Source organism: Miscanthus floridulus, chromosome 17 (genome assembly GCF_019320115.1).
Source record: "Miscanthus floridulus cultivar M001 chromosome 17, ASM1932011v1, whole genome shotgun sequence".
Classification (NCBI taxonomy): Eukaryota; Viridiplantae; Streptophyta; class Magnoliopsida; order Poales; family Poaceae; genus Miscanthus; species Miscanthus floridulus.
In genome coordinates, this window is record NC_089596.1 from 92466239 (window position 1) to 92476461 (window position 10223).

General features: G+C 53.8%; 2 protein-coding genes across 3 annotated transcripts; one reads left to right on the forward strand and one right to left on the reverse strand.

The window, feature by feature from the left end:
- The first annotated feature begins 4111 nt into the window (after nt 1-4111).
- LOC136518090 (gibberellin 2-beta-dioxygenase 3-like) lies at nt 4112-5822 on the forward strand. Of its 2 annotated transcripts, XM_066511747.1 has the most exons (3): nt 4112-4746; nt 4844-5198; nt 5308-5822. In XM_066511747.1, exons 1-3 carry the CDS (start codon nt 4334-4336, stop codon nt 5548-5550), a joined length of 1011 nt encoding a protein of 336 aa, XP_066367844.1. In that variant the 5' UTR covers nt 4112-4333; the 3' UTR covers nt 5551-5822. The 2 variants fall into 2 exon arrangements, with proteins under 2 accessions (XP_066367844.1, XP_066367843.1); XM_066511746.1 differs by having other exon boundaries at nt 4844-5822.
- Nucleotides 5823-6620: 798 nt separating this feature from the next.
- LOC136514786 (interactor of constitutive active ROPs 1-like) lies at nt 6621-8287 on the reverse strand. Its single transcript, XM_066508495.1, has 3 exons — nt 8205-8287; nt 7948-8086; nt 6621-7836 (listed from the first exon to the last, which is right to left on the reverse strand). Exons 1-3 carry the CDS (start codon nt 8282-8284, stop codon nt 6724-6726), a joined length of 1332 nt encoding a protein of 443 aa, XP_066364592.1. The 5' UTR covers nt 8285-8287; the 3' UTR covers nt 6621-6723.
- Between the last annotated feature and the right edge of the window lie 1936 nt (nt 8288-10223).

Below are 10223 nucleotides of genomic sequence, written 5' to 3' on the forward strand. Positions count from 1 at the left end.
GAGGAATACGGATCAAAAAACACCTCTACGGCTTGCCTGGGCCTAGGAGTTCGAAGGTTGGCCCATCAATGGGTTCGACAACCAATCTGGGCACCCTTAGAGTAAGGGATGGAAAGGGATGGGCCCACAAGCAGCTAGTACCTAGGCACACGAGCACCACGGGCATCCTAGCCCATGATCGAGTCTCAGCCGGGTACAATCCATGGTTTTTCCTTGAAGAAAGGTAGAGAGCCCTCGGGACTAGTCGAATGAACCCGAGAACTATATGGATTGATCGTTGAGAATCTAAATTCGATCGCCAAGCTAACCCTAGCCAGATCCCTAGCCAGCTAACAACCCACCAAAATCTCATGGCCATACCCGTGAAGGGTCCAACCTCGACGAGAGGGAATCACCATCCCCGAGACATGTCGTGGGCAACAAAAAAAGGCCAAGGCCCTCAGAGTCCTCCCATTTGGAAAAACTCTGAAGGAGTATTCTACTCCTTTGTAGGCTCAGGGCTACTATCGGGGACCAATACCAGGGTACCTGAAGAGGAGGAGCTAATAACCATCAACATTGATTTGTTCGGGCAGTCAAGAGCACAACTACAGCTCCAACCGACACCTAGGTGCGCAAACTCCACCTCGCCCGACCCCTGAGGGTTGGCTCCACCTCGCTCGACACCGAGGATGTGGGCTCCACCTCGCCCGACCCCTAAGGGTGGCTCTGCCTCGCCCGACACCAAGGCCACAGGCTCTACCTCGCTTGACCCCTAAGGGTGGCTCCACCTCACCCGACACCGAGGTCGTGGGCTCCACCTCGCCCGACCCCTGAGGGTTGCTCTGCCTCGCCCAACACTGAGGCCGCATTCTCCGCCTCACCCAACCCTGAGGTTTGGCTCTGCCTCGCCCGACACCAAGGCTGCGGGCTCCACCTCGCTCGACCCCTGAGGGTGGCTCCGCCTCGGCCGACACCGAGGCCATGGGCTCTGCCTCGCCCAACCCCTGAGGGTGGCTCCGTCTCGCCTAACACCGAGGCCGCGGGCTCCACCTCGCCAACCCCTGAGGGTGGCTCCGCCATGCCTGACACCAAGGTCGTGGGCTCCGCCTCGCTCAACCCCTGAGGTTTGGCTCTGCCTCGCTCGACACTAAGGCCACGGGCTCCGCCTCACCCGACCCCTGAGGGTGGCTCCGCCTCGCTCAACACTGAGGTTGCGGGCTCCACCTTGCCCAACCCCTAAGGGTGGCTCTGCCTCGCTCGAGCCTTGGGTCTATGCTCCGCCTCGCCCGGCCTCTGGGGGAGGACTCCGCCTCGCCCAACGGAGACCCATACCGCCACCAACAACTCTAGGTCTAAGCGAATGGGCCTGGGTCAAAGCTCTGACAACAGGGAGGTGACCGACATGCCCTGATATAACCCATGGCTGTGACAAGCCATACCTGGGGATTCACATCAGGAACAATATCAGACGTATCGGTGCTGTTCTGCCTAACCCTCATACGGGCACTAACAGGCGCGTTAGTTCACCATGACGTCCGCTAGGACGGAATGGAATGCCACTACCGGGAGATGATGCCTACGCATGGCGCCAGTGACAGATAGGGCCACGATGTGGAGCTGTCCCTGTTGATGTCTATAGGGTCAACGGGACCCATGTGAAGGAAAAGAAGGACCCGACGACCCTAGGAAGACTTCTTCTCCTTCTCGTTGTCTTCTTTTTCCACGACTGTAACCCGTGCTTTCCCTTAGCCTATAAAAGGGAAAGCATGACGTCCCATGAGGGGGATGGGCATCGGAACTCATCGCAACACACCACAAGAGACTCGAATCCAATCAACTCATCGAACCCGGAACATACAACCGAGTAGCAACCGAGCTCTCGGCACCTGTTCACCCTTTCCATCAGAGACCTAGGACATGTCCCTCTCTCACCTGTTTGTAACCCCTACTATGAACTTTCAGTGCTAGTAACACGAGCGGCAACAACAAACTGGATGTAGGGACATTCTGCCCGAACCAGTATAAACCTTGTGTCCTCTTAGCACACCATCCGAGCCAGACGCGCAATATTAGAAATTTACTTATTGGTGGCAATTCGAAACACCGACGCCTAGATAAGACATGTGAGATGAGATTGATATATGATAATGATTTATTGTCGATGTTGCACTTTCTTGAGAAGGTGATGAGGGGGTCATTGTTGTTGCTGGATGTTTGGCCTAGAGAGATTCAGTGTTTGGGCTATTGTGCCCTTGTAATCTTGGTGAGTCAGAACACTTGAGGTCTTGGTGGCCTTCCGACAAGGGTCATGGTGACCTTCCAATGTTGACCCTTTGAGTTTGCTGTGTAGCGGCGATGACTTGGTGTGTGGAGAAAGAGAAGACCCCTTCCTTGGTGGAGAAGCTCTATAGTCGATGACGCCAAGATGACTAGAGGTGAGCCTTGGTGGCTTGCGACACTTGTGTTGGTTACGCAAACCTTTGTGTCAAGCTCAACACCCTGATTGGGTGGAGGCTTGGTGGCTTGGAACATACCTCGGTGGAGCTCTAGCATTCACTAAGGGATGTGTTTTGGGGAACTACTACCACCACATACATCCTCATCTCTAGAAATTTGCCCTCTCTTGACTTGCTCTTCATTTATTGCATTGTGCGTAACTTGTATAGTATTTATCTTTCCTACATTAGCATAGGGTAGTTGATATATTTGATCCTAGTCAGCAAAACTCTTTATGGGTTGGTTAGGTAGAGCTCATTAGAAAAAAAACTAAGGTGCACATTTAGTTTATGGATTTTCTAGTATAGATAAAATAGTTCTTTATCTGACTTTTTAGAGACCTAATTCATCCCTCCCCTTCTTTGTTCTTCGGGTCTAAGAACACCTAGTTCCATACATACATTTAAAGAGCATCAACCGTCGCATCATCAAAGATGATCAGGGACCATCAATGTAACACCACCAGTGCCAATCAGTCCAAATCTAGGGGTTTGGATAACTTCTGTCCACCTTGAGAACATAACTTAGCGATCCAGTGACATATATATATGCAAACCGGAAACACAACCATCCCCAACAATCACATCAACTCTGCAAAAAATAAAAAACGACGTGAAGAATAGTGTCGGGTTGAATGGGCAATCACACCAGAGTTCTCTACAAGAAACAAGACCTAGCGAGAAATCGACCTAAGACGATGTCATTCAATTGCTCTCTAAATCCTAACTATTATAATTAGACTGGACGATGTAGGATCTCCGGTCCTTCTCATCGTCGGTGAGGTCGCCGCACGAGGGGAACCAAGGTTATGGTGGCGCTAAAGATGACCTAGGGCAGCGGTCTTTGGAGGCCGTGGCGAAGAAAAAAAAAAGACTGTCGCTGGTTCGAAGCCCTTGGCTTGATGTCATAGCACGAATTAAAGAAGAGAGATAAATGAAGACGATAGATGATTCAAAGCTCTCTATTGTTTCTTCCTCTCTGACCCCTAGCTCCTGATCCTCTAATTGATAATCTGCTAAAGGAGGGAGAGAGAGAGAGGGACGCCTCGTAGGAGAGCGGGATGTAAGACTTTCCTCAGCGCTGGGCCGAGCTATGTGAAGCGTGGTAATCAATAATTAGAGTACACCCAAACCACTGCATGCACACTGTTCGCTCATTCAAAAAGCTCTCTCATGATCCTATACTGACCACACTGTTCGCTCATTCAAAAAGCTCTCTCATGATCCTATACTGACGGAGGCCGCCTCGTCATTGTACCCTTGCCCTTGCAGGAATCCATCAACACAAACATTCAGCCTGTTCGTTTCGGTCGAAATAATCATGGATTATAACCTAGAAGTACTATCAACTGATTTGGTGTGAAAAAAAAATACTATTATAACTTATAATCCACGATCATATAAGCCGAAATCTGAGACGAACAGCACTGCACCCGGACACTTATCATCTCGCTCTCCGACCCCACTGCACCGGCGGATCACGTCGGGACACGTCGCTTCTTCTCCCCGGGCCTGTAGGGCGCTACTGCCACCCACGAATCAAGCTCGGCGGATCTGCCGCGCTCAACCAACTCAAAAGGCCCGGGGGGATAAAAAGTTCAGAAACACGATGCAGAAAAACCAGACCGGGAAAGGTGGGGGACGAGGACGATGAACAGCTCGTAGCCAACGTTGTTCGCTCCCTCCCCGCTCGTTTCGTATCGCCGCGTGGGGCCCCGGCCCGCTGCCCTGTCCTTCCCCCTATATATACGAGCCATGAAGCCTTCGTTCGACACATGCACTCGAGCTCCAGCAGTGAGTGACCAGTGTGGTAGAGCTTCGGGCCGGCTACGGGTACATTGCTCTGCTTCTTGGCAATGGTCGTCCTCGCGAAGCCGCCGCCGGCGCTCGACCAAATCTCCCTGCTTCGATCCCCGCAGCCCGGGGACGCCGCGTCCTTCTTCGGCGTGCCGGCCGTCGACTTGTCCCGCCCCGGCGCGGCTCTGGCCGTGGTGGACGCGTGCGAGCGGTTCGGCTTCTTCAAGGTCGTCAACCACGGTGTGCCAACGGGCGTCGTGGACCGGCTGGAGGCCGAGGCCGTCAGGTTCTTCGCGTCGCCGCAGGCGGAGAAGGACGCGTGCGGCCCCGCCAATCCGCTCGGGTACGGGAACAAGCGCATCGGGCGCAATGGCGACATGGGGTGGCTCGAGTACCTCCTCCTCGCCGTCGACGCCGGCGGCCACGCCAGCTCGGTGTCCAAGGCCTCCCCTGTCCCGTCATCCTTGCTGCGGTGCGGTAACCAATCAATCAGCAGACAACTAGTGTCAGTGGAGGGTGCGTTTCTAACGATGGCTAGGTACTGTGTGTCGTCGCGCGCGCGCATGCAGGGACGCGGTAAACCAGTACGTCACCGCCGTGCGAGGCGTGGCGACGTCGGTGCTCGAGGCGGTGGCGGAGGGGCTCGTCCTGGCCCCGAGGGACGCGCTGAGCGGCATGGTGACGGACGCGGCGAGCGATCAGGTGTTCCGGATCAACCACTACCCGGCGTGCCCGCTGCCGCAGCGCCTGCCGGACGCGTGCGGCGTCACCGGCTTCGGCGAGCACACGGACCCGCAGCTGGTGTCCGTGCTGCGCTCCAACGGCACGGCCGGCCTGCAGGTCGCGCTCCACGACGACGGGCGGTGGGTGCCCGTGCCGCCCGACCGCGACGCCTTCTTCGTCATCGTCGGCGACTCGCTGCAGGTAACCGTAGTACCTCATGGCATGCATGGGTGGGTCGTCGTCGTACGCAACGCACGCACGCCGGCCGCAGGCAATGGATTGACCGATGCATGTGTACGTGGTGCGACAGGTGCTGACGAATGGGAGGCTGAAAAGTGTGCGGCACCGGGTGGTGACCAACAGCCTGAAGCCGCGGGTGTCCATGATCTACTTCGCGGGACCGGCGCCGGGGCAGCGGATGGCGCCATTGCCGCAGCTGCTGGGGCACGGCGAGCAGAGCCTGTACAGGGACTTCACATGGGGCGACTACAAGAAGGCTGCCTACCGATCGCGCCTCGGAGACAACCGCCTGGACCCCTTCCGCATCCAGTGATAGTCACCCACACCGCTGGCGAGAGATGGTTGGTTCGTGCACGCAGATGCTTCTGCCATCGACCCCAACAGCTCTGCTCGATCGGGCTCTAGCCGGTGCATGCCCCCGGCCCCCGGAGATCACTGGAGGCCACCAGGAGCTAGCACTGATTGCTTGATGGACCAGGAAGAAGGGCTAGCTGGACGTACGGCTTGCTATGTAGGAGTAGGTGGGTAGGGTTGGATACGGCCATACGGGGACAGGTGTGCTCTGTTCTGTTGGATTCTTCTTCCTCTTCCATGCCTTGTGCCAAGTGTACAGTAATTGTGGTACTCGTTTTTTTTGGGAAACAGTCATTGTGGTACTAGGCTACTAGCTAGAGAGAGCTTTGTTGTATTGGCTCTGGGCTTGATGCTGTGTTATTGTTATGAGCTTTCTATATATGGTATGTGATCTTTTCACTGTTTCTTGTACTGACGTAATGAATGTCTGAATTGAGGAATGGATGGGGAGTACTACGGTTGGTCTGGGGCAAATTTGGAAATAGAGGCAGAGAGCTATCCAAATATAGCAACGGCGCATGTTATCTGCCCGAATATAGCAAGGGCGGAGGATTTGTTTGCCCATCTTTGTTCAAGCGTTCTTGTGTTCAGTCCCTTTTTGTGTTTCCATTTATAGTTGTCTGGTCATGTATGATTCAGTGCACAGATGGGCTTCTTCATTTTAGGTCGGCTCCTTCTCCCAATCACTATGGATCTGTTTGGTTGCGGTGCATAACCTCTTATCTAGCCCCCGTGGTGTAGTCCATCCCTATTTGCTGAAACAAACAAACACCGTGTGATTATCTTTATTACAGCATACATTACGAGCTTTGATTGAACTTAGAAAGTACAGGACCACTCAGGCACTCAGCAATGTTCTTCGTCTCATAATTTATTAATTTAGTAGTAAAACTGAAATCGGCAATCAGTAAGCCGTAACACACACGATGACACGACAAACACAACACGGAGCTTATTTTGGGTTTATATCATCTTGGCTAATTAATACTAGTATACATACCTCAGTAATAAGACAACATAAATAGTCCAGTAAATTAACTTCAACCTGTAAATCTTTAGATACGATGCTATCCTTGGAAAGCCAGAAGCGGAATAGCGGAGAACAGAACACAAGAGCAAACTGAATTCGACCTCACTTCTGCGCCTTCTTCTTCCACAGGTCGCTGAGCGCCCGCATGGCGCCGCCAGCCTTGCGCTTGCCACTGGCTCCGTCTTCGTCGTCGTCCTTGGCCACCGCCTTGCTGTCACTCCCACCACCACCACCGGCGCAGGCCGAGCCAGACCAGTGGCGCCGTTTGTCGTACCCGCCGTTATCCACGGCGCCGCCGCTGCCTGCTAGCACCGCGGCAGCCTCCTCGGCCGCCTTGCGCCACTGCTCGCTCTGCAAGCGCGAGCGCTGCGCCTCGGCCTCCAGCGCGTCCCGGGCGTGCTCCGAAGCCCGCAGCCGCTCGGCGAGCCGGGCCTCCCGCGCCGCGCTCTCCCTCAGCGCGTGCTCGGTCTCCCTCGCCCTCGCCGCCGTCGACTTCGCGGCCTCGGCGGCGTCTTCGGCCATCTTGGTGAGGTCGGCGTTGTCGGCTTCGAGAGCCGCGATCTCCGCGTCTTTGACCAGCAGATTCGCCGTTAGCTTGTCGACCAGCTCGTTGCTCGCCATCAGCGCCGCCTTCAGCTCGTCGAGCTCCGTGCTCTTGGCCACCACTTTGGCCCTCAGATCGTCAACCTCCGTGTCTATCACCATCAGCTTCGCCCTGAGCTCGTAGACCTCCATGTCCTTCGCCATCAGCTTCGCCCTCAGCATCTCGACCTCCGGGCTTACCTTCTTGTTGTTGTTGCCATCGTCGTCATCGTCAACGACATTGCTCGCCTCCTCCCCATCACTAGTCTTGTTGCCCTCGAACACCGGGCCCTCGTTGTTCACCGACTCTCTCGGCGCTACCGCCACATAGCTTTTCTCCTCGTCGTCACGCTCCTCGACACCAGCAGAAGCTTTGGGTGCTGACGACGCTAGCTCCTTGCCGCCATCGTGCTCGACCGGCGCCGTACCCGCGAGATCGTCCTTCTTCTTTGCGGCCAAGCGCTTCTTGGCCTCCACGAGCGCTGCCCGCGCGTCCTTCCTGGCCTTCTCGGCCGCCGCGAGCTGCTCCCGCATCCCCTGGAGCTGGCCGTGCGCCCTCCCCAGCTTCGCCTCCAGGTCCGCCACCCGCGTCCCCGCGCCGGCACCACCACCACTAGCAGTGTCGGGCTTCTTCTGCAAAAATCCGCGGCCACAGCACAAAACAAACGCAACGTCAGTCATTGGCATGCACGGTCCTGTGTTTGTATCGTTCATGTGCATATGTGATCACAAGAACATCCTTGCCTCCTGCAACGGGCTGCGCGGCGCAGCCGTCACCCGCACGCCGAGAGCGCGGCGCGGCGTGCCGCCGCTTGCCTCCGTGCCCGCCGCCGCCGCCGCCTTCAGGCGCTGTGCTGGACGCTGCGGCAGCTCGGACACGGCCCTGAATCAAAGATGTTGCGATCGAGTTCGCCTCCAGATATTCAGAGCAGGAAAAACTTGGATAGGATCATAGTAGGATCGGAGTCGGTGCAAATTTGGTCGAGAATGGTGCCCAATACCTGGGCCTGGACATGCGACTGTCCGAGTCCTCGAACTTGCTGCTCTTCTTGCCATTGGCCGTGTGTCCTAGCATCATCATAACAAGAGCTAGCGCTACGGGTTCTTGAGAGGTGAGTTGAGACACACCGTCGCCAACTTCAAATCTGGAATTATATCGTTGAATGAACCGAGCCAACGCTGAGGACGTTTGGTTGGTTGTTACTTCTCGATGTTAAATGCTGATGCGGTACTGATTGCAAACTTGGAACTGATTATCATAATATGGCTGCATCTTAGCCAGCTGAAGAAGCAGAGATTAGGTTGTTAGTATTTTCTTTCTCATTCCCTTTGTGCTAATAAAGTTCATGCTAAGATCTGAGCTTCTGCTGGCACACAAAACTGTGTGTCCGAGTGATATATCTCACATGGATGATGCGAGGTGTCACCAGCACGTCCTGGACTGCACGGACGTTTATTAGCTTCTAAGTTTATGCAGTTTGCGGCTCGCGCCGGCGTTCACGGGTACGGCGGCGGGAATTAAGGTTAGAACCCATGGCTTCGTCGGAGAAGAAGAGCTGCACGGCCGGCCGGACGGACGCTCCGGTTTGTCCCTCCTCCAAGCTAGCTATACACCACCTAGTGAGGTGATCTCATCTCCACGCTAAGCAATCATGTGTGACGTTGACGGGCTGGTTCCAGTCACGTTGCAGTGTAGACGTTTACGCCGTTGCGGCGGCTTCACAAGGAGGTTTGCTCGAATGGGCTTTGGTTGGCGCTTTGCGGTCTAACTCCATTCATACGTACTGTAATGTACAACTAACGGACCGCCCACAGCAAAACTGGGCCGTAGTCTTCTGGCTCATGCGGGAGCGCGCGGGCGCCAGATGGCAAAGCTCTACGCCCAGCCCAAGGCCCAGGCTATCTCGACGAAATTTTAAGGTGTGTTTTGTTCACGGGAGAAGGTGCAACAATCCCATTTTGATATTGTTTGGTTGTGAGCACGTATGAGGTGTGAACATAAATGCATGTTAATGGACATAAATGCATGTTACTTGCGTGTGTTTTGCAGTGGTTATATTTACATTAGCATCTCTAACAGATTAGCCAAAAAATTTAGCTAAATTTAGTGATTTGTCTGTTTTCTAAAATAAATCCTACTCTAACAAACTAGGCTAATCCAACAGGTTATCTAAAATTGGCACTCGCTATATTCAAACTTGCCATGCGGAGGCATGCGGTGGGTGCGTACGAGCGCAAACGGGGATGCAGCAAAAATGTCTGTTGGAGACATTTTTCTCTAATGCTAACCAAGTTTAACTTTAGAAAATGATTTGGCTAATCTCTTGAAGATGTTCAGTCACTTTGTCACCAACATAGTTTCTTGACGCCGCGTCACAGCTGAAATTTAGCTTATGCTAATGTTTATGTTGATTTATTGTGAGAGGGAAACACTGTTTATTCGCTGAAAAGTACTGCTGAAATAGTTTAAGCGAACACGACCAAGTGCAAATTTGGTGCTATGAGGCACAAGCACTTGATGTAGAGTGTATTAAGGCTTTTTTCTTTGGTCGTATTATTAAGGGGTTCCAAGACATGCAACTTGATGGAGTTGAGTTGAGAGCATTTGGATATGAGCAAGTGTACAATCTCACTGAGTCAAGGATCTCAAAAAAATTGAATTAGACGAGATCAGACTTAAAACGGCCATATGCACCGGAGAGTGCACCGTATGATTGAAACTAATCTGGCAGATCATCCATAGTGACACTGTGCAGAGTCAACTTTTGACTTGGCCCCAGTAATTGAGTGTGTCGATGTAGAAATATAATCACTACGCAGGACACACGACGCTCGGAAGATCTACTTAACTCCAATGCAGGCCCTGTCTAGGGCGTGCCAGTAAATTTGACCTGAGCCGATCCGCGGGCGACGCGGTTTCAAGTGTTTTTCCCAATTCTGGATTCCCGCGTCCTTCTTCAATATGGTGTAAACAAAGTGGTCACTATATGATTCGGTGGTGACTTAGTGATATCCCGAAG